The 23,543-nt window shown below is 42.3% G+C and overlaps 7 protein-coding genes across 9 annotated transcripts; 3 read left to right on the forward strand and 4 right to left on the reverse strand.

Annotated features, from left to right (window-relative positions):
* The first annotated feature begins 74 nt into the window (after positions 1-74).
* On the forward strand, positions 75-7,424 carry LOC130689690 (glutathione S-transferase 1-like). 2 transcript variants are annotated; one of them, XM_059495806.1, is made up of 5 exons: positions 75-79; positions 6,420-6,559; positions 6,638-6,805; positions 6,881-7,026; positions 7,108-7,424. In XM_059495806.1, exons 2-5 carry the CDS (start codon positions 6,421-6,423, stop codon positions 7,285-7,287), a joined length of 633 nt encoding a protein of 210 aa, XP_059351789.1. In that variant the 5' UTR covers positions 75-79; position 6,420; the 3' UTR covers positions 7,288-7,424. The 2 variants fall into 2 exon arrangements, with proteins under 2 accessions (XP_059351789.1, XP_057368611.1); XM_057512628.1 differs by lacking the exon at positions 75-79 and adding an exon at positions 6,336-6,360.
* LOC130689507 (uncharacterized) lies at positions 4,361-5,318 on the reverse strand. The gene is made up of 2 exons (XM_057512450.2): positions 5,300-5,318; positions 4,361-5,234 (listed from the first exon to the last, which is right to left on the reverse strand). Exons 1-2 carry the CDS (start codon positions 5,312-5,314, stop codon positions 4,422-4,424), a joined length of 828 nt encoding a protein of 275 aa, XP_057368433.1. The 5' UTR covers positions 5,315-5,318; the 3' UTR covers positions 4,361-4,421.
* A 1,057-nt stretch (positions 7,425-8,481) lies between the features above and the next one.
* Positions 8,482-9,702, forward strand: LOC130689692 (glutathione S-transferase 1-like). 2 transcript variants are annotated; one of them, XM_057512631.1, is made up of 5 exons: positions 8,482-8,635; positions 8,811-8,949; positions 9,026-9,193; positions 9,251-9,396; positions 9,468-9,702. In XM_057512631.1, the coding sequence occupies exons 2-5, from the start codon at positions 8,817-8,819 to the stop codon at positions 9,633-9,635; spliced, it is 615 nt and encodes a 204-aa protein (XP_057368614.1). In that variant the 5' UTR covers positions 8,482-8,635; positions 8,811-8,816; the 3' UTR covers positions 9,636-9,702. The 2 variants fall into 2 exon arrangements, with proteins under 2 accessions (XP_057368614.1, XP_057368615.1); XM_057512632.2 differs by lacking the exon at positions 8,482-8,635 and having other exon boundaries at positions 8,750-8,949.
* Positions 9,703-11,274: 1,572 nt separating this feature from the next.
* On the forward strand, positions 11,275-12,192 carry LOC130689693 (glutathione S-transferase 1-like). Its single transcript, XM_057512633.2, has 3 exons — positions 11,275-11,479; positions 11,556-11,723; positions 11,788-12,192. The coding sequence occupies exons 1-3, from the start codon at positions 11,347-11,349 to the stop codon at positions 12,093-12,095; spliced, it is 609 nt and encodes a 202-aa protein (XP_057368616.1). The 5' UTR covers positions 11,275-11,346; the 3' UTR covers positions 12,096-12,192.
* A 3,325-nt stretch (positions 12,193-15,517) lies between these two features.
* LOC130689655 (disintegrin and metalloproteinase domain-containing protein 12-like) lies at positions 15,518-19,482 on the reverse strand. Its single transcript, XM_057512592.2, has 13 exons — positions 19,346-19,482; positions 18,636-18,804; positions 18,399-18,560; positions 17,974-18,092; positions 17,873-17,913; positions 17,675-17,818; positions 17,454-17,620; positions 17,168-17,392; positions 17,013-17,108; positions 16,790-16,940; positions 16,596-16,736; positions 16,335-16,524; positions 15,518-16,273 (listed from the first exon to the last, which is right to left on the reverse strand). Exons 1-13 carry the CDS (start codon positions 19,467-19,469, stop codon positions 15,669-15,671), a joined length of 2,334 nt encoding a protein of 777 aa, XP_057368575.1. The 5' UTR covers positions 19,470-19,482; the 3' UTR covers positions 15,518-15,668.
* A 416-nt stretch (positions 19,483-19,898) lies between these two features.
* LOC130689506 (rRNA 2'-O-methyltransferase fibrillarin-like) lies at positions 19,899-20,435 on the reverse strand. Its single transcript, XM_057512449.2, has one exon. The coding sequence runs from the start codon at positions 20,433-20,435 to the stop codon at positions 19,899-19,901; it is 537 nt and encodes a 178-aa protein (XP_057368432.2).
* A 957-nt stretch (positions 20,436-21,392) lies between these two features.
* On the reverse strand, positions 21,393-22,068 carry LOC132088024 (uncharacterized). The gene is made up of 2 exons (XM_059495583.1): positions 22,063-22,068; positions 21,393-21,998 (listed from the first exon to the last, which is right to left on the reverse strand). Exons 1-2 carry the CDS (start codon positions 22,066-22,068, stop codon positions 21,393-21,395), a joined length of 612 nt encoding a protein of 203 aa, XP_059351566.1.
* Between the last annotated feature and the right edge of the window lie 1,475 nt (positions 22,069-23,543).

Here is a 23,543-nt window from a genome sequence, read left to right on the forward strand (position 1 = left end):
TTGATTGATACATCTATTTCAAATGCAACTTCAGTATTATATCGTTTCACTGATTTTGAAAGCTCCTGCCCTGCTCCAAAACACGAGACTGATCAATGGTCATTGTTCTGCAGAATGAAACGCAATATATTACTATATTTTTATGTGAGCGCATGGTAACAGCTTAGTTGTTGAGAGCTCACGATCATGTTTATCTCAGCTGTCAGATAAGAATGGTTGGTTTTAAGGATTGGCCACCAAACCTATCTGTATCTGTCGTTTTCTCTGCCTCGATTGAATATCATCCCTTCAAATAACATTGCGTCGTGAAAACTACCAGTTTCCTTCGAAGTAGGAAATGAAAAAGTACAAACCAATTTACTTTAAAGTCCGTGGACGGGCAGAAACTTATAGATACGGCCACCAGCATTTGAAAAAAACTAATGAAACATGTTGGTAACATCCCATCCATCAAGAAATGTATTGAAAAACGACCAACTACATTGAGATAAATTTATAACAAACCAAAAAATAACAGTAAAAATTACGGTATAGAATTTTAAGAAAATCAAAGAGTACAATTCATTTTCCACCACATCGCATTATTTCATTTTGATATCAACAAGGGTATCAGTTCCATAGGATCCGTATCTATCGTCGTAGATTGGCCTGCCCATGCTATCGAGTCTTCCATAGCGTGAATCGCCGTACGGGTCATCTACCCTATAACGAGACATGTCGCCATACGTTCCACTCATTGCGTAACGAGGCCTATCCTCACTCAATTGGATGTCTGTGGAGCCTGGTAAACGGTAATGAGACCTCTCATCGTACATTGCAACATCACCCACAGGAAGGCCGTCGAACACCGAACGCCTCCGTTTAGACATGACTTTTGGTGGTAGTAATGCCGAAGGAAATGATTCCGATTTCCGTTCTACTTCCGATTCTTTTGACTTATAGATTTTCTCTTTTCGTTCTTCTTCCGATTCCTTTGACACGTCAGGCCTCTCTTTCCGTTCTTCAGGGTTTGGTTTTTCTATGTCGAGCTTCGGATTTTCAACATTCTCCTTTTCTGAGCCGAGGTTCGGTTTTTCAAGATTCACATTCTCTTGGCCCAGTTTCGGTTTTTCTGAGCCGAGTTTCGGTTCTTCAGGATTCAATTTTTCTGAACCGAGTTTCGATTTTTCAGGATTCAATTTTTCTGAACCAAGTTTCGATTTTTCAGGATTGAGATTTTCTGGCTCAACATGTTTCGATTCAAGGGGATTTTCCATCGGAATCTCGTGATGAAATTCTTGTTTCTTTATGAAATCTTTGCCACCCTTTTGTTCCTGCATCTTGTCTGGTGATTCGTGCAGCAATTTCGGCTCATGTAATTCCGTTTGTAATTCACTCTTGGGCACTTCTCGTCGCCGATGAATCTGTTCGCGTTCAGATGTTTCCTTCCCTGCATCTTCCTCTTTCCATGGATTCTCCAAGATAGGTTCTCTTTCCTTCTGTTCGGGCAAACGAACAGGATTCTTCTCACGTTCTTTCTCTTCCATCAGATGCACGGGATTCTCTTTAACGTCCTTCTCCATGGGTGGACGTTCCACGTTCGGTTCGCTTTTCTTCTGGTCCAATGGATTTTCCATCGGCTTACCAAGATCGGACGAAGGGATTTTCTCTGGCAATTTGTCTAGAGAACGTTGGAGTGCCTCTGGATTGAAGATGCCCAAAAGTTCATCAACGCCAGCATCGGAGATGAAACGAATGTGGACTATTCCTACGGATGGGTTTCTACGGATGGAAGACTCGTCCTTCTCCAACGGTCTGCACGTCACAGCACACACGGCCACGACGAGCAGCATCAATACCTATTTCAAGAAAACCAATTGAAATTGCGATTGCGGGATTACAAAGACGAGCTGTCTAACCTGTTTGGAATCCATGATGAGAGTAATAAGGTTCGATTGATTTGCAACCAGCTTTATATGGACTTTGATTGTTTGGTTACAGCCAATAGGACACGCGTTGTGCACAACGTTACTCTTCGTCGACTTATGAGACTATCTATTTCGAACTGGAACGAACAAGTATTGGAAATACTTGGCAAATATTGTCTGCAAATTCGTGGTAATTTGCTGGTCTGGACATTGGTCTTCCTGGAAGACGCGGTCGACTCTACATCGTTTCACATGTTCAATTACGTACCGTATACGAAGATAAGATACGGGCACATGACAAACATTCTCTTTTTTAACAAGATATTAATGCACTGATTTCGTTTGGTGGATCATGGAGAAAATATTAATGTAACCCAATTCATTTCGGCCCATTTCGCATAACCCGCTGGGGAGGCTGTAAGACGGGAGGGGACGTTATCGATCCTTACGATTCGCTCTATATCGATGGAGTAGAGTTGTGATCACCACTATGTTAATGATTTTATGCGTCTGTACATTTTACATGTTGTACAACAAAACATTCAGAACCAGCTAAGTAAATATTCCTTTCCGCAATTCAAACCAGCCTTTAACTTGAACTCGTCAGCGGGTCACCAACAATTTTATTTTCCATCAAAGTTTCCAAAGTGGACAAACATTTGACTCAACATTTTCAATCAGAAATATATCCACCGTCTATAGGTAACACTACGCCTGGGAGTACATGTTGGGAGGCGGATACATACCGAGAAAGCCACCTACACCAGGGACGCCGGGATAGCCACCGACGCCAGGGACGCCGGGATAGCCACCGACGCCAGGGACGCCGGGATAGCCACCGTAGGCACCGCCGCCAAAAAGAGGTCCCATCGAAAATATAGGAGATCACTTCGATCTTTGAATGGCGCATCGTGATAGTTCGGGTATAGATGTACGGCCTGGTTCGGCGTCCATCACGCTAGGATTCTCATGACCCCAACGAATACCTTCGGGACCTTCTAGTTTCTTTTGCTTAAATTGCAATGGTGGCTCAGTTCCAGGCGTCATTTCGTCCTATTCTTTTGGGCTTGAATAGGCCGAGGTGGGGGCTGCCTCACCTTCTTTCTGCACGGGCCTCCACTTCTTCGGTTTCGGTTCGATAACGTACGGTGGCAGGTAATAGACTGGAATAAATGCCATCGGCCGTCCAAACAGGTTGTACTTCACCACGTTTCCCATTTCATTCCGATCAAATTCATTACGAGATTCGCCAAATTCCGCTGTGCGATTCCACTCCGTGTGATGGCCTTCCTTTTCCACCGGTGTGCCCATCACAACGCAAAGCGCAGCCAATAGTACAAGTACGTTTAATGGAAAACAATGGTGTGTGTGTGTGTGTGTATTTTTGAAATAGGGCAGCAAACGAACGATTTACCTCTTTAAAAGCCATGATGACACATTCAATGCTGGGCAGTTTTTTTTTGTGGAACATCCCTTATATAGCCATTGCATTTCTTGAATATGCTGGGCGCGTATCATCGTCGTCCTTACGTTTTCCTAGCAACAATTTGCTTTGAACTCGGGAACTTTTCAGGCGAATTTCAAACACATTGGGTATTGTCGTAAACTACTCCAACATGTTTATGTTGATCTTTCTGCTATTGCTATTAGCATTCTCGGATCCTCCCGTGTCGATATTTTGGAGGCCACGATCATTGTAAAATGCGAGGGTGGTGACAGCCTATCCTGAAGTCTGATTAGATGAACGACACTTCCAGAAGGAGTGGAGAGGGCCGTGTTAACTCTGTGGCAAATGTAAACAAGAAAGCATGACCAAGTCACGATGACGGACGCAATGTCGTTTACATAAACAGTACAAGGAATGTGATGAGTAAAGAAAAGGCAGCTTCACGAGTAGGATGCTTGAGGCCGGATGGATGGGTACGGAGCAGGTCCATGTTTGGGGATCTTCCTTGTAACTGCTAAAAATTCATCAATGCCAGTACCATAGATTAAATGAATTGGGACTGATCCAATGGATGGAGTGACTCGTCCTTCTCCATGCCCGTTACGAATACCTGGAAGGAATGACAAAAGCCAATTGAAATTGCGAATACTGATTGTAGGGGACTGTCGGACCTGTTTGGAATACATTACGAGAATAACAGACTCAACTGAATTGCAATGCAGCTTTTTATAGACTTTGATTGTTGGGTGAAAAACCAATGGAGCAATAGAAACATGGGACTTTGTGCCCTTCTGATTGATCGACTGCCTATTTTGAAACGAGCCATCAAATAATAGAAACAGCGGCCAATACTATTTCTTTAAATTCGTGGGAATTTGCTGTACTGGACAGTGCATTTCTCAGAAGATACGGTCGCAGCTAAATCGTTTTGAAGAAGTTACGTCCATCATACGAAATAAAATACGTTCATAAATCATATCATAAACATCATTCATAAACAAGAACTTCAATTAATAGTTTTATTTATCATTAAACATTCAGTGAACTATACATTTGATTCAACATTTTCAATACATTCCGATATCAATATCGATGATTTCTTCACCGTACCCGGGGTAGCCGTAAGGACCGTAACCACCATAGCCATCGTACCCGCCGTAGCCATCGTAACCGCCATAGCCTTCGTAGCCGTACCTTTCGTATCCATAATATGGTGGACGATGAAACTGGGGAGATCTTTTCAATCTTGGAATCGCTAGAGGTGATGGCTCTGACAAAGGAACAAGATCTCGCTGGGCATCCATCATACCAATCACATCCTCCTGATCTTTCTCAATACTTCTCGAAATGGGCTTATCCAATGCCGGCATCGGTCCAGCCGAAGATTCAAGCGAACTGGACTGCGCATTCATGATCGGTGCATTCTCGTGTGTCCTTTGTTCTTCTACATTAGGTAACGTGCTCATTAGTTTGTCAGGATTCTTCATTGGCTGGGCAGGTTGTGCAGCGATGGAAGGAGGGTTAAGATCTTGCAAGTTCTTTGCTTGCCCAGCTTGTAATGGCATCTCTTTCTCGGGCATCGTTTTATCGCAGCCTTTTGGGTTTGAAAAGACCATGGTCGGCATTGCCTCGCCTTCCTTCTGCATAGGCCGGCGTAGCCTCAGTTTAGGTACAATGCCGTGAGGAGGTAAGTAATAGACCGGGATGAACGCCATGGGTCGTCCAAGCGGATAGTAGTTCATGCCCATCATTCCAGTATGCTCAGATTCAAGATCAGACTTGCCCATTTCTGATGTCTCACTTGGCTTCAACAACGAAGGATCGTCCATGTCCGTCGGTCTGCCCATCACAGCGCCAAGCGCAGCCAAAAGTAGAAATACCTTTAAAAGAAAACAATTGATTGCATGTGTCATTTAAGTACATTGCGGTACATGAAATGTGGTACCTGTTTGAGAGCCATGATGTCTGATACGATACTGAGCTCATTCGCTACGATAGCTTTTATATAGGGCCCTTCGTTTCCCACCATATGAACATCTTTCATCGTCGTCCATTCGTTTCTTTCTTACTGCGAGTTCAATTATCAATCATGTCTTTAAAAGCGAATTTTCAGAATACTGTATCGAGGGACGTACATGTTCAGAACTTTCTCTTTTTAGACTTTCTCGTAGCCTTTAGACGTCTGCGTTGGGCACGGTCGGAAATACCCAACACATTTCCATGTCGATCGTTCTGCCACTGCCATTCCAACATCATGTATTTTACCGATATAGATTTCCACAAAAAAAAAGCCTTTTATCTTAGTTTCGTGGAAAAGGCTTTGCGTTGTTCGAATCCACTTATAGCAGACCAAAATATTACTACTATTTGTTGTGCTACAATAACGATCAGGCAATGCATTTTGAACGTTTATTTTTAGATCATAGTCCCGAGATTACAGAAAGAGAATAACAGTGATAAGAAATAATCAGTTATCCCCCTCGTATCATTTGAAGATGCATAAGAATCAATCACGTACGTGAATGTACTTTTTAAAACACGTGGTACCGCACGATTGTCAAACCACACGGAGATAATGAAATTTTGTTTAGGAAAAACATTCGTTAATTAGACTATGGCAATGCCCTTGGCCGTGGCTGTGTAAACAGCGGATGAATCGTGTCCGTCCCGTCCATATGCAAAACCCTGAACTGATAGTGTCGAGAACGAAGGACACAACTGTTGTTGTACAAAAAAAAATAAGCAAGTCATCGTGAACAGGCGTGTTAAAGAAGGAAGATAAGTGAAGCATTTCATCAGCCATTTCCCTATTGGATCCCTCTGCTGAATGCGGAATCATTTCTCATTTTTAAATTGTTGATTGTCATTGCGTAATATCCCCTAAGGCAGGACGCCTTGCCGTTTGGGATACGAACGCAAACGATGAAAACGTTTAAAAGGAGAAATAACAGGACGCCCTCGGCAAACGATTCAGTGTCCTTCCAGCAGATCTCCATTGCTCTCCACGTAAGTCTCAGTAAAAAATTATTCAATTCAAGTTTGATCACGTTAAAGTTCCCGTCCAGCATGCCCGTTTACAAGCTTCGCTATTTCAACAACCCGCGGCGAGGCCGTGCCGAGCTGAGTCGTCTTATTCTTCATCAGGCTGGAGTGGAATTCGAAGACATCCGCTTCCCTCACAGCGAATGGCCCGCCATTAAACCCAGTATGTAAATATCGTTTGAAGGCAAAATAAAAATGCAATCACGTATTCTAATGAGCATGCAAAAATCTTTTTTATTAGCCACGCCGTTCGGCCAAGTTCCTGTCCTCGAAGTTGACGGACAAGTATTGGCCCAGTCAAACACCATCGCCCGTTACCTCGCTAGGAAGTATGGCCTTGCTGGGAAGAACGATTGGGAGCAAGCTTTGGCTGACATGTACGCTGACAACATTCACGATCTTTTGAATGGTATAATCCTTTAAAAAAAAAAGCAAAACTAAAATTGAAAATGATTGAAGCTTTCATTGAACTCCGCTTGAGCAGCTGCGGCCGTCCCGTTCATGGAGAAGGATCCAGTGAAGCAGAAAGAAATGTACGAAAAGTTTATGGCCGAGACGATTGCCAATCACGTTGTCCTCATTGAAAAGCAATTGAACAAGAATAACACCGGATATCTAGTCGGCAACGATGTGAGTCCATTTCCGCAGTGTCTTGAAACGTTGGCGTCTGGCCGGTTGGAAGTAATAACTTGTATTACTTGCATTTTACAGTTGACGTGGGCTGATTTAGCTTATTACGCGTATTTCTCCGACTTCATGGAAGTGAAATTCGGTAGTGCCTTTTTGAAAGACGCGCCGCGTTTGAAGGCTTTGATCGATCGCGTCAAAGCTCTGCCGAATATCAAGAAGTGGACGGACTATCGGAATTCCAAATACCCGGAAGAAAATTAAGAGAATCAGATATTAAATGACCATTTAACCATTAGATATTATGTAATCCTGGGTAACATCTGTTGTTAAGTTGCCCCATGCCCGGTTTGGTTTTGGAAAAATTCAATGAGCCATCAAATATAAGCCAGCGAAATGCACGTCCCTATTCTTGTGTTTTATATTACACGCAAATCAGGATGACGGGGGCATTTCCGGTCTTCGCAAGAATACGTATATGGGCTATAAAGAATGTTGGCATCAAACAGCTTTTTGAAGACGTGAAAAATCGTGACCAGAACAAAAATGAAAAATGATGGCCTCGGTCGCGGCTGATGATGCACACATTGCAATTTGCTGACTCATCGTTCAAGTATGTGGCTTCCTAGAGGACTAGAACTGTATAATCACAATTTCAACTTCTATAGAACGAATTTCACTTCCAAGTTTTGACACGCTTTGATGTATTGATGTTTCGATAAAGGCAGGGCTTCCTTTGGCTTGTAATCAGCAGTTAAGGCATTAAAGGGTAACGTCAAACGAAGGTAATCACACACTTGTACGAAAACGAAATCAGAAACGTTCCTGTTGCAGGTCTGTTGGTTTCGTGCGTCATAGCTGTCGTGTATTCAAACACAGCAAGCATTCAAAAGCAAATAAAACTTTTCCTTGTTTGTATTTTCCTTTGTAAATGGAGACATTGGCGTGTGTTCTATTCTATTTTCATTCAGAAGGTCTTTATTCAAAACATATCTTACGTAGTTTACCTTTTCCTTATGAAGCCACTATCGGTGGAGGGAAAGAAAGAAATCGAAAAACGGCACATCTTCCAGTCCCATTAACAAAGTGAAAAGCAGTGATCAAGTATCTTTTTTTTAGAGGTAGACAGTTAATTGACATCGAATCGATGTGCATGCATCTGTGGCTGGCCTGTGTCGCAAAAATAAAAAAAACCAGACATGTCTGGCTGTCTAGTCATTCATAGCCTCAAACGATAGCGTCTAGAACCGAATAGATTCGGTTTTTTTTTTATTTGTTGATTATTGTATAGCCAAGTAATCGCCCTTGGAAAGAGACGCCCTGCCTATCGCGCTAGCGGCATTAGAAGAACCGTGACGCAAAAATTAAAGAAATATCCTTGGGGGGGACAAAGCAGATAGTGTTATACGGAATGACGTTTTGCTATTGCGCCCTCCCCCCTTATTAAAAACATCCTTTTAAATTCCTCCTACTGAGTACACGTGGCAATTGTGGCATTCACGCAATCCTTTCCCGCCGTATAGGCTCACATGAACAGTATAAAAACAGCGTAACATTTATTCGGAATCGTTCAGTCTCGTTCAACGATTCGTCGCTCACACGCCTGATCTGAGTAAGTAGATAGAAAGGATTTTGTTGTAAATGTTTTGATGCGCGTGATAAATTTCGTGAGAGGTATTTGGCTTTGAGCCGCCCCCCATCGATCAGCTGTTGTTGACATTTGTCGGCAGCCGAACTGCGCAGTTTGATAGCAAGTTGATTTTTCGTTTTACTTTTTCTTTCTCTAGTTCAACATGCCTGTTTACAAACTTCATTACTTTAATCTCCGAGGACGTGCTGAGTTGGCTCGTCTTATTATGAGTCAGGCTGGTGTTGAGTTTGAGGATGTCCGTTTCGAGCGAACTGAATGGCCTGCTCTCAAAGCCAGTGAGTAGAAGTTCATTGTGCAAAATGATGACAATGTTCAATGGCTTTATTGTATTGTTGTTTTTTTTTTGTATAGCCATGCCTTTTGGCCAAGTTCCTGTCCTGGAAGTTGATGGACAAATGCTTGCCCAATCAAACACCATTTCTCGATATCTTGCCAGGAAACATGGACTTGCTGGAAAGGATGAGTGGGAGCAGGGTTTGGCTGACATGTACGCTGACAACATTGGTGACTTGATGACTGGTAAATGACCATATTATTGTATTTAACTTTCATGAGTGACAAAAGCCTTGTTGTCAGGCATGAGACCAGCTTTCCTGGAGAAGGATGCAGAGAAGCAGAAAGAATTGTATGAAAAATTCATGACTGAGACCATTGCAACTCATGTTGCTATTGTTGAGAAGCAATTGGAGAAGAACGGTACTGGGCACTTAGTTGGCAAAGAGGTAAAAATGATAGGACAACATGTTGCTAATTAAAGTTACGAACAAGGATGATTTTAACTTTGCATTCATAGTTGACCTGGGCTGATTTGGCTTACTATGGTTTCTTCTCCTTCCTTGTTGAAAAATTCGGCGAAGATTTCTTGAAAGATGCGTCACATCTGAAGAGTCTGATTGCTCTTGTCGAAGAGCTGCCCAACATTAAGAAGTGGGTTGAATCTCGTCCCAAAACTGAAATTTAAAACTCTTATTGTTACAAAATCAAGTCAAAACGTTGAAAAATATATTAGTTAAAATGTTAACACAAAATTCTGCATTCTCTTTCGTTGGCAATCTGCGTAGATAAATATCATTGTCCTTTATTTCACCGGACTTTGGGTCTAAGCGGAATTGGATACGCCCGGCGCATTCCAACACGTACGTTGACTCTTAACGTTGAAAGGCTTGTAAGCACCGAAAGCTAACAATAGAACTGGTTATGTTTTGTTGCGTCATCTTATGGTTCTCTCGCTAGGCTACTGACCCTTAGCACTTGTCAACAGATCTGTATAATAGAATGCATTTATCGCTTCCGAATTAGGTTATATCCATCAGTTGCGATGGAAAAACAATCGATATACTAATAAATGTGCGCCAAACAAAAATAGAGACCTAAAGAATGTATCCATCTTCTTTTACCCCGTGACATCCATCGGTCGCGGGAAACGACCACTTAAAATCGATTCATCTTCCTCTTGTCTCGTAGACGCATTTTTTTTTTATATGCCCCATCGATTCTGTCTATTCTATTGTTTACGTTCATCGAGTTCACCAATGGAATCAGTCCTCGTACAGACATTGGGAAACAACGACGAAGGCATCAACTATTAACGTCGGCTTTTGTTGCCGAATTGAAACTGGGGATCGTTTTGGATCGATGGAGACTGCCTGATTTACCATCATAAAATTTCATGAGCATCAATAAATCGATTTATGGTATTAAACTACATTTCTCTGTGTGTGCAATGCTCATAACCAATTCCATTGTAAATTGATGAGTTTTCTTTTAAGCTTGATATCCAGTCGATTGTGCTTGCCTATGTTTTTCACGAAAAATAAAACGTTTGCTTCAGAAATTCACATCAACGCTCTTCAGTCTTTATAATACGATTGAGCTTTGATTCCTTTTAATTCTTAAAATATGCGATGTACGGATAAACAAATGATTTATTCAGGATCAGGATTTAATTTTGTTATTAGGCTAAATTTAATTTAAATTTAAATCAAAATTTGACGTTGATTAAAAAAATGAGGCTTTAAAAAATAAGCCCGACGAAATAACCCCGACTTTTCCCAAAAATGTTTTAAATTTCAAAACACTTAGTTATAGCTATAAAAATACATGATTTAGATGCAGAATTAAACGAAGATCACGAAATATGATTTTATTTTTACGTGAAACGTATAGTTTTGGATTTATTCGATTTCAAAGAGGTGGCGCTAAAACCCCAATCCTTCGCTTTTGATTCAACAACGGCATAATTGATGCGCAAATCATGAACGTTTTAAATTCTAAATTAAAACTACAATAACTAAAATGAAATTTTTTTAGATTTTCCGAGTTCTTAAAAGCCAATATTTCGGTCTGACTTGCTAAGTTTGCTTTTAAGCACCAATCGATCTGACTGTTTTTAGTATCAGCCCCAATCTGAATTTTACATAACGTCCAGTCTGTACGCACAATGGACAGCCTTAAAATATTCATTGACATCCGATACGATCCATTGAACACTGCTTAGTATCCATCGTTACACGACCTCATCTTGTGCGCTTGTGCGAGCTCCTTCTTTTTTATTTAAAAACAAATCCCATCCAGTATAAGATAAATAGAACCCATTGAAACAAAAGCCACTTTAATCAATCATCGCATCTCCAAGCGCATCGTCATCAGCTCCCATTTGCTAACTCGTAAAAATGCCGCAATATAAACTGCATTATTTCAACTTCCGCGGAATGGCCGAGTTAACCCGTTTGATTTTCCACTACGCCGGAGTGGCGTTCGAGGATGTCCGTTTCGAAAAGAGCGAATGGCCCCAATTGAAAGCAAGTAAGTGTATACCAATAAAAAAGCGATATTCGATATTTAAATAACGATCTGTGATATGAATTGAATATTACGTTAGGTATGCCATTTGGGCAGGTGCCCGTTCTCGAAGTAGACGGTAAGCCTTTAAGCCAGTCCTACGCTATCGCCCGTTACGTTGCCCGGCAACACGGACTGGCCGGCAAAGACGATTGGGAACAAGCACAGGTCGACATGTACGCCGACTGCATCAAAGACTTTATGATCCGTAATTAATAATTGCAGCGACGCATTTTTTTCAAACTTTCTATTTTCATGTAATTGATTCTTAGTCGGACGGCCAGTGTACGAAGAACACGATCCCGAGAAGCAGAAAATTCTGATGAACAAATTCATGACGGACACGATGATCCCGCACATGCTTGTCATCGAAGCTCAGTTAGCGAAGAACGGAGGTGTTCTCGTCGGCAAGGATGTCACTTGGGCCGATATAGCTTGCTATGCGTTCTTCTCGTTCGTGATCAGCAAGAATCCCGATGTGTTGAACGATTGTCCCAACATAACAGCGCTGCTCGCAAGAGTCTCGAGCCACGAGAACATCAAAAAGTATCTCGAAACTCGTCCAGTCACTGAAATTTGAGTATTCAAATCATTTCGATCAATAATGGCACGTGAGACAAAGTATAGGCCTAAACAATTGATTCGATGTAATTGCACCGTTTCCTTCAAACGAATAATACAAGCACTTTATCGCACATGCTAACGGCTTTAACAAACGAGTTCGTGTAGGGCAAGCAAATTAAATGAACACGGTAGAAACAAAATTCCACGTCATGAACGAACCATTTGCAAGTTGGCCTTTCTTCTTTGTTTATGCAAACGCAATCTCCATTAGCAGTTGCAAGAAGTTTGGTACAAACACAGTGCAAGAAATATACGCGAACAAGCCTCTACAATGTATACATAGCAAAAAAAAAGGAGTCGTCTTTCTTTTTTATTCAAGTATCTCTGTTCGGACAACATCTGTGTATCCACGACAACTAAATCCCTAGCTATTCATGTTATTTTAATCAGCGCATGTCTCCAATAACCGGCTGCCCTTCTCGGATAAAAGCAACAACGATGTAAAGCCATAAAAGACCTGTGTACTTACTTTCGGATAATTCGACTACTCGATACCACATCCCGTTATAACATAAATCTTTTGAAATATTCAACAGAATCTTTGGTTGCCTAAGTACGTATTTGTTATTCAATGTTAATATTATCTTTTTAAAAGGAATGAAATGATCACGGTCATTTTTCCTTGCAAAGTCTTACATCAAACCTAGTCAAGCGATAACAAATCGATAGTTGCTAAAAATCTTGTTCGGGAAACATCGCATCTTTTTTTATTACGTTAAACGTAATTCAATCAGATGATAGAACAATCGATTATTGAAAGTTTTGATTCATTTCGGTACGATTGCGAAAATTTCCTCTACTCGCACTGACGAATTGCTATTTGTCCGACGATAATAAATGGCCAATTATCACCAGGTTAGGTGAAATGGAGCAAGTGTTCTTTAACTTTCATACGAGGATAAGTCTGTAAACTTCATTAGATGCAAATGCAGACTCAAGATATGTTTATCCTCCTTTTATACAATGTTTATCCTCCTTTCTTAAGTATTTTTCAACGGTAAAGACTTGGTTGTTATACTAAAAATAAAATTCATTGTACGTGTACGAAATGATGTTGCATCTTTAACACGAACGAAGTACATAGGATTTCACATACCTATTCACTGTGTGAATATCAATAATCCTTTGTCGATTCTTATTGCTATTCTTCTTAACATCTACCCTTTTAAAAGCAACAGCGAGGTACACACGAGTATTCACCGTTTTCAGTAACAAAATACACCAACCTACTTCGTAGTTTTGCAAACCTTTCATCAACCTCTTAAGCTAAAAAGCACTCCACTGCCATAAAATCGTAAACTTGCTGCAATTTTCTTAACCGAAAAATTCAGCAGCGCAAGTAACAATGGAAAGATGGGAGGCGATCAAGAAAGCATTCGGCCAATTTCTGAAGCACGTAGCACGGGCATAACACACGCACGCCCGCTCCTACGTAAACTTAAAACCTAATGGATATACCAATGATAATTAGTGCAAAGTGAGACACGCAAATCCCATTTGTACGGTGCTTCACTTTCGCCGCTCGACTTTGACGGGCAACACAGCGATCGCTAAGGGCCATCTCGCCAAGTAGAATGATTTCTGCGTAACGCCAATCCAGCAAGCGAACTAATCAAAAAAAAGAAAAAGATAAGATGATCAAAGACAAGAAATTAAAAACGCAGCTGCAGAGAGTGCGATGGAAGTAGAGTATAAAGCGAGAACAAATTAAAGATGGGCAAATCAAGTCGAAATCGATTAAACGCAGCGTTTAAATTTAAATAAAAAAATACATAGATCCATTTACTTGCGTTGCCCTTTTCATGCGCCTCCGCTATTCCGGACCCTCCGTCCAATCCGGCTATAGTCGCCCAACAGGAAACGTGCGATCCGACAGCTCCGAAAGCTTACGACATTCTAGTTGTCACGTGACGGACAACATTTCAGTGACGTCATTGCGCAGCGATGCGTAATTTTGCTTTTCGCTTGTCTTGTTCAATTTTTTTTTTTTTTTTCTGTCGATCCACGTGAACCCGGCATAACGCTAGGGAAAGAAAATCAATATCCATTCAGCGCACAGCAAAGCGTACAATGTAAACACAAAAGGCTTTTCACGAGAACCGTGCAGATGTACCGATTCAGCGATCGTGAAACAAGAACGTGACACGTTACAATAGAAACAATGGCATAACACTGCAACACCCCCGCAAAAAAACTTGTTCTCTAAAATACACAAACGAATTTTACTTTCGAGAACATTGACGCACACAGCCGAACTCATCACGTTGGCTTCCCTAGAACTGCCGATACTATCGATCAATGTTTTGTCAAACGCTTTTACCTGTGAAAATGAAACCGGAAGGTTAAATATCCAAGGCAAGCAAACATTCCTCCTCCCCACGCAATAAGTGCACGCAATAAGTGATATTGCATCGTACATGAACCACTCCAACAAAACAGCTGATCGACGTATAAAAGAAACAATTCGTTGGGTTCGAGTCCATCGACCAAAGACATCAAAGAGCATTACTTCAACAATCTTAAAGGTAACTCAGGACTTTTGGTAATTGGTCCGATTGCAGAATAGCTTAGTTGCCGATTTCCACGTAACGTTTAACTATTGCTCGCGTTCAAAAATGTAGAAACTGGGAGCGCGGCAGGGTGATTATTAAGAAACATTCGCCTTTCCAGTTACGAGATGTTCAACATTTTCAGAGGCTTTTCAACGGCTGGATGTTCTGCTACACATATCATCTATTATGGACCACCCATTACAATCCGCTTTGCTAGCCGCTGGAACCCTCCTACAGCCGTCCGATCCATTCTGATGAGCTAGAGTCTCTACGTGTCCAAGTTTATAGACTTGCTCGATACTCTTCTTCATTTTTCGCAAGAAAAACAAGCAAATCATTTTCTTTCACGTCTTCCATCACTGCGTCATGCCCGTCGCTTGTTTCTTCGGTTTCCAGTTCACGCCCAGCGGTCAGACGCCCACCACTCCGTTATTCAACACTCCGGTCCACTGCGCTACGTATCTTTACCAATCTCTGGAATGCGCGGGATCCCGTCATCAAACACATCTCCGGTGGGAGGAATGCTTGACTGTACTACAAATGATGCAGCTCATTTGCATTGGCCTGCACGGATTGCCTCCGCTCCCCGTCTATCGTGACCCACCCATCGTCTATACTCTTGGTGCTGCATCCTCCAATCGATGATGTCCTACCTGTTCAAAAACTTCCACTCGAAAACATACCGAATAGAGTAACACACTAACACACGAACAAAGTAAAAAGAAAATGATTTCGAATTCAATTGCCTCAACACTTGATAAACTAATCTCATGTTGATTAATCAACATGAAATTGTTCTACATTTTAAACACAAACGAAAAAAATAAAACTTTGATTCAGACGATTGCCACTGACAAGATGTAAATCACGTAAAAAAAGAATAAAAAGAAAAAAAAAGTGAGGGAATTGATTCAAAAACTTTCGGGTGATACGAACCGTGGGCGGAGACATCGTTTCGCACTTCGAAGACAAACGCGTCACAGGAACGGAGTTTTGGCCGAACTTGATGGAACAGGCAAAGGAAACTTGCTCTTGACTGACTTGGCACTATCGTCAGCACTCGCTGTCTGTTTGGGCGGCGGAGGCGGAGCTGGACGCATTATTCGTGGAACCGGAGGAGTCAATTGTTTTTTATCATCCAGCGAAGGCGTAACAGCCAGGAACGCGTTCGGAGTCGATAGCGCCACATCCGGAGTATTGAGAGCGCTGAGGGTGACGGTGGCCGTCGAACAAGCGCTAGCCGGCGACAATATCGTGGAAGACGGGCCATTCGCAGACAAAAAATTGATGCTGGGCAATGTCAACCCAACACGATTCTTCACCCAGTCGCTAAAATGGCGCTTTTCACGCAGCTCATCGATCGGCTTTTCGATGCTGACCGATTGAATCAACGGCACTGGATGAAATAGTCGGATGCCGGATCCTTTATTTCCTCCACGTCCGAAACGATGGCGAACGCAAACCCAAAAGGACTCTTTTTGCTCGTCGTTGAGGAAGAAGTAAAAGGCGAAGAACAAGAATCCAGCGATTGGAACGATGGCCAAGAAAACGACGTACAATTCGAGTTGGAATAGCCGGCGGACTTGAAAGAAAAATTGAATCACATACATTTTCTGTAACAAATTGAATTCGCAAAAATATACCTTTCGGATCTACAGAAGGCCCACCGTCTTCGCTACCTCCCATTCCGTAATGTTGACATGATGGAGGCCTAAATCCATCAGGGCAATGGCATTTACCTAAATTATTGCAGAATCCCCCGTTCGTGCAATTTGCTGGGCACAGTACCGGTCCACCTGGCAGATACGTCGTACAACATTTGTCAACACAAACCTGCATAGATACAAAACCCATTTTGAAAAAAAGGAATCAAGTTAATCAGAAAATAAAGGATCACGATGCACCTTGCGTGATTGACACGTAATGCCGTTGAACTTGTGCAAATCAGGCGGACACGTAGGGCCATCTCCCAGGCAATATTCAGGTAAATCACATTCGTTCTCCGCTGAACGACATTCGACTCCGGGTAATTCCAACTGACAAGTCTTTAGCATAAAAAATTTGAATTCACGTTCAACTTTGAATTATTATGTTGTACCACAAGATTACAGCAACCGCCATCAGCACATTGAACCTTGGGACTTCGCCGGCTGAATTTGCAAGTGTGAGGATCGCAGCAGTGATTCCGGCAATAATTGGGCAGGCCGCAATCGCATTCTTCTTCGGGGTCGACTACCATATTCCCGCACCTTTCATAATTAATATACCGTGAAAACTAATCAACTTACACTATAGGCTTTTTAACGCGATATGCAAATCACCTGCTTGGTCGATTACGGAGACATTTATATCTGGCGTCACTCGTATAATCTTGAATGAGTTGACGACTGCAAGAGCTCCAGTGCATTGTTGGCTGCCTGCACATTATCAGTTCAATAAAATAAATTAATATTATTTTAAATTAATGGAAGTTCACCCGATGGCTGCAGCCATGACGCAATCGCCTTTAGGGCATGAACAAGATTCATTATCGTGATGCATGCCGAAATTATGGCCTATTTCGTGAGCCATGATCGATGCTGTCATAGCCGCTGGAGAATTTGGATCATCAACAGCAATCCCGCAAGAATCGTGAGTGTGGCATAACGTCCCGACGTAAGCCCTGCCAACGGGACCACCGAAATGTTTGCCATCAACGCCACTGAATTGAGAAGTTAACAGGTAAGAATAGAATGGAATACATTAAATTATTATTTACTTACGTCATCAATTGTGCGTTGTCGTGAACTTTAGTTTCCAGGTGTGCGTGCCGGTACTCCTTAAACTTGGATAAGGTCTGGCTTGCATCTTTGTCAATGTTGATCTTGTCACCTGACGACCAAACGATGACACCCACTAACATGACCGATATTTGCAGGGACGAGTAAATCTGTCATTGAAATCATTTAATAAGGAAACGTAACTTTGAATAATTAATTCTTACCTGTTTAATAACGTTGACAATGTCCAATACACGTTTCAAAATCTTGTACATATCACCATTGTTTCTCAGATAAATGGCGTAATCAACAACCAACACCAACTCGACATTGTGGACAGCCACGTGATTTGATGTTTGTCTTTTCACCTGTTTCACAGTCACATAATCTTAATATTTATCAATAATTGAACAATGAAATACCTTGACACTCTGCCATTCCGATGACCGATGATGATCTTCATCTACACTCAACAATTTTAAATAAATACACTTGGTATCTAACGAAAAATTAAAAGTAATACCACAAAACGTGAAGGACGAATTCAATTGCTGCGAGTGTGGAATCCACGAGTGGTCACCGTCGAGCGTGTTGTTCAACGGCTCGATGTAGAATAAATGAGCGCCATCAAAAACCGCGCCACTTCAGTTGCCAAATAACCCACACAAAAAAACAGGTTGGATAATGAAAATATTGAAATGTAGAAGAGGTTGGGTAGAAAAGGGTAGAAACATCGAGAAGAAAGGAGGAAAATATTTAAATGAAGTGTAGAGGTATGGAAACGTTTTCAGTGCAGCGAAAGGCTTAGGGATTGAGAAAAATATTTAAATGCCGTGTAAAGGTTGAGTAAGAAAAGACTGACGTGTAGTTCCATAGGGAACGAAAATATTGAAATGTAGCGCAAGGTTGGGAAATGAAAATATCGAATCGAGAGAGTTGGGTATTCACCTGAGGCCAAAACAAGTAGACAACGTCACCCATGAATTGGACACGTTCCGTACCCTTCCCCTATAATGACACACGGGAAAAGACTGTGCCGAAAATTCTTCTGATCTCCAAACATCTTCAATTCCGTGATGATGGACGTAAAAATTATGCGGGATTAGATCTCTAAAACGTTTTATGCAAATGAAGGGTTATTACATGGTTTTCCCAATATTCCCTGCCGTTTGAAATAGATTTTACTTGTTTAATTGAAGGTCTAGGACGATAGGCAATTCGCGAAGAGAAACGGTGAGTTGCTCGGCGTGATCTGCATGATCAATCGATCGCACGTGACGCGTCGTTGGCAATTCACGAACGACCGGCCTCACGACGAGTCTCTGATCCACTTTGGCTGAATTCAACTCATTGTCTGTACATTTTTTTTTAAAAGAATAAATTCAATCTTTTCAGACACAGCTGCTTAATTACTCTAATACAAAACAGAATTTGCACGACTCGCTATTCAAATTTTCGTACGTCCCTTGTTAAGAGGAAATAAGACCTTGAAATCTCTTTTATTGAAACATTTCTAGAGCGGCCAGATGGTTCTGATTAATTCCGGAGGGGCTTACGGCATTTATTATTCACGTGGCTGCAACAGCCCAACATTAGTAAGCTCCTTATTTCTCATCAACATTTGCCCATTAATAAGGAGAATAAACACAATTCTTCTAGGCCCAAAATTTTCTTTTTTTCGATGTGACTCATCGTCTCCAAATAAGAGGGATAGGAAAAAGAATATGAAATGATTTGTAGAGGCGTGAACATTGTAATCCCTTTTTAAAGATGCACGGAGGTGTACGCAGACCTCGTAGCTCGTTTTAAAAATGAAACGTGTCTTTTATGCAAATCCATTTACACGACGGTGCGTGTAATCAAGTTGGGAAAATTAAATAGTTAAAATCACTTACCAGATGATAAAAGCTCTTCTTTACTCGAGGTGGCTTGTGCCCAGCAAAATAGAGGACCAATTGCCAAACAAGAAATGATGAAATAGCTTATTATTGAACTATCCTTCGTCCAGTAAGTTGCCATCGTGTTTGATATCAAGATAGGTTCGTGAATAAATGAAAGGCTTAATCGTTTTGTTGGGTGTGGAGGCGTATCAGTCTCTGTATCGCCTCCATACGATCCAAAAGAGTTTCTCAATCATCCGGGAAGTGGGTTCAAAACCACAGCAAGCAACTGAGTCATTTTGGTTGTTAATTAACTAATACAACAATGAATAATCATGATCAATAACAGATGAATTGAGCCACTATCGAATGAAACTGTGTATCTTATACTGAGCCAAGATATCTACTTGTAATGTTACATCCACTTACGTAGCGGTGACTTACACACGGGGCAACGAGTTTGATGAAGTTCGCTATTCTCGTTTATTTCATATCATTTCGTCATAGTCAAAGAATGTAACATGTTCTAAGTAAACAGAGCTTAGTGATGTCCGATGTTACAAAGTTTTCAGAAACGTCTGCGACCCCATCCGCCCCAACCACCTCGACCCCATCCGCCCCAACCACCACGGCCCCAACCACCTCGGCCCCATCCACCACGGCCCCATCCACCACGGCCCCATCCACCACGGCCCCATCCACCCCAGCCACCACGACCCCATCCACCTCTACCCCATCCACCCCAACCACCACGGCCTCTCCAACCCTGAGGATCAAACGAAGTGTCGTCTAACTCGTCGTACAGAGTTTCGTCCGTATCATCTTCCAGGATATCGTGATCTTCTTCAGCGTCTCCGCGGCCTCTTCCCCAGCCTCCGCGGCCCCCTCCCCATCCCCCGCCTCTTCTCCAGCCTCCGCCTCTCCTCCAGCCTCCACCGCCTCTCCTCCAGCCTCCACCGCCTCTTCTCCAGCCTTGAGCATCAGACGATTCCAACGTTTCTTCAAATTCATCGGCCATCGGGTCATCCATCATGTCGTCGTCTTCTTCGGCGTCTTGACGGCGGCTCCCGAATTCTATCAATCTCTTGGATCTGTCCTGCAGCATATCTTCGAATTCGTCGGATGTCGTGTCCGTAAATCCATCATCAAAATCATTCAGGTCGTTTACAGGTTCATCTTCGAACGTAAGCGCCGTCACGGCCAGAAGCATTCCGCACAGGACGGCCAGAATAAAGCGAACCTTCAATTTGAATTGCCGAAGGGAAAATGAAATTTTAGAAACAACAATCCGAAGATTGCTAAGCGAAACATAGAAATGCATACCTTCATGGCGATGTGCTGGATATCGTTGTTGGACTAAGTTTGCTGTCGATGCTGAAGAGAACAAACCATCAACTGATACCAACCACCATGAAGAGCACATCTTTTTATACATCGCTGAGGAATAGTTTTTGGTGATAGGGAAGCGCGAAAAACGAAAAGACAGTAAATGTTTTTAGGGGAATCACCCAAGGTGTAATCATTTCGATAACATCTTCATCGAATTCGTGTAACCTTTCTCTTTGATCAAGGTCGGGAGAATCGGCAAAATATTGTTCTCGCTAATTAAAGGTGAAAGGCGGATGATTTGCCCAGCAAAACAAAGATTGAATCCCTTTAAGTAGAAACGATTTAATTTAACTTTTGAACGGGTGCATCAATCCCTTATTCATGTCCTAGCTGCCAATTGAATCAAATTGCTATTCATCGTATGCGGGATGTAATGATTGAATTCCCATCCATATCGAAGCATTTTCATAATATTTTATAGCGATATTCAATCAACTAAAAGTACTTGGACAAGTATATACTCTTATGCTGAGCGAATCGAAAAACGAAAATATCGATGAAATTTCCACAAGACAGAACTCTTTGTTTATGCAATTCAACGTTGTGTATTAATTAATTTGATTCTCCCACAAAATACATCCACTTGTTATTGTTGGAACCATAGATTTAAAAAAAAAAAGGGATCACAATCAGAAACAGTCGGACGTGTAACTTGGAACCTTCTTCAACGACATTAAGGGCATCTACATAAGCATTTGCCTTTGAAGGTGAACCGACGACTGGCAAGCGGAGGGTAGATGCCACGCAGACGCGCCATTTCTGATCGCATCATCGCCAATCTCATCCGTTTGCTGTCCAATTGTGGGCTCACGCGGGACTTCATCTTTAACCGGCGAAAGTTGGCCGCATCTTCCATCCGATCATCCGCAAAGCGTAAAGGCTCATCATATTGATCATCATCAGCATCTAACGCACTTTCGTCCTCCTCTGCACGGACGTTGCTGTCTTCGATATCATCGAAACCCAGTCCAAGTCCGCCAGAGAGGCCAATACCTCCGAGCCCGGCGTACCCACCAAGTCCAGCATATCCACCGAATCCAAGAACAGGTGGGGTGTACAATGGACGTCGAATACGAATGCGGACTCGCAGAGGATCGCCCATTCTTTCCTGTTCGTCATCCACCTGCGGATCACTTTCAAAATCGTCTTCGTCAATTCCATCGGCCATTGAGAATCCGTGATTGAATTCATCGTCAGCTGTTTCGTCATCTTCGGTTGTCATCGACGTCACATCGACAACCAAACCGAAAACGAACAAAGCGATTAAGAAGAAAATAGCCTGCGAATTGATGAAAGAGAATTCAATTAACAGAACAAATGTTAATGTTTTAATGTTTCGATACCTTCATGACGTTAGTCTCGATGGTGTTGTGGAACGCCTGACTGTTCCTGTCTCTATCAATTCGATGCCGCTTTATAGTACTTTGATAATGAAGGTTGCCTAGCAGAAGATGTTGTTTGCCAAATGCGAAGAGAGCAATACACAAGGACAACACAAGGCTATATTTTCATCTTTGATGGCAACACCTGTTGGAATCGCATCTGCTTCGTAGAAATGACACAGGTAAAATAACGGAGGTAGTGATGTACAACAATGGAACGAGTTCGTTTGCGATGCAAGGTTTTTCGAGAGAAACGACACGTACTTTTTTAAAGGCTTAATTGTTTAAGTGTTAATAGTTATGCTGAAGGTCGAACACAAAAACAAACTCAGCCCATTTTGCGTGTGTAACACGATCAATGCCGTCCGTATAAAAAAAACGGTTGAGTTTGGGTAGAAACACAGAACGGAATCCGATTCCGACATCGACAGGTTGTATCCATCAGCTATACGAACCAACTTTCACGATGATAAAGGTAAACCCCATCTAATAACTTACAGAAATGATCTCCCGCAAGCAACAAAACCCCAATGTTAAAAACAGGGTCCCTTCGTGTTCGCCATCCTGTGCGGGTTGGCTTCGATCAGCTTGGCTGAACCGACCAAGTACGAAGCTCCTGCTGAATACGAAATGCCCACCACGACTCCGGCTCCTTACGCAGAGAAGAAAGAGGAATACCCAATGAAAATGGAACCTAAGAAAGAAGAGTATCCAATGAAACCACAGCCGCAAAAAGAAGAATACAAGAAAATGGAACAGCCCAAAAAATACAAACGTTCCATCGGAGATGCCGAAGAAGAAACGGGAGATGCAGCTGATGATTCAACGGGATCCGATCCCATTTGGGGCTACCCATACTTCGGCTGGGGTTACCGTCCGTTTGGTTACGGCCGTTTCTGGGATAACGATCCATCCATCACCAACGATATCGACGGTTCCGATGTAGCCGATGCTGAAGAACAAGCCGAGCCGCTTAAATTTTGCGTTGGAAGGTTCTGTGTCGGATCCAAACGCAGTGATTATGCAAGGGACCCACTCAGGGTGTGTTACAGATCGAAATCCGGAAGACGAATTTGCGTCGGTAGCGATGAACAAGAAATGGATCCAATCCGGGCATGTTACACCTCGAGATCCGGTAGAAGAATCTGCGTGAGAAACGACGGTGCTAACCAAATGGATCCAATCCGGGTGTGCTACACAACGAGAACCGGCCGAAGGATTTGCGTCGGCAATGACGGCCAAGAAATGGACCCGAGGATGCGTTGCTGGCTGTCACCAAGAGGAGGAATGCAGTGTGTTGGAGACCAGGCCAAGGATCCACTATGTATTAAAGGCCCATTTGGTATTAAGCTTTGCACGTAAGCCTTCGACTTGCAGGTCAATTTTCACGGGATCAAACAAAAACGCAGTTCCTTTCGAAAATGAAAACGATTTTACGATAA

The sequence above is a fragment of the Daphnia carinata genome, chromosome 6 (assembly GCF_022539665.2).
Source record: "Daphnia carinata strain CSIRO-1 chromosome 6, CSIRO_AGI_Dcar_HiC_V3, whole genome shotgun sequence".
Taxonomy (NCBI): domain Eukaryota; kingdom Metazoa; phylum Arthropoda; class Branchiopoda; order Diplostraca; family Daphniidae; genus Daphnia; species Daphnia carinata.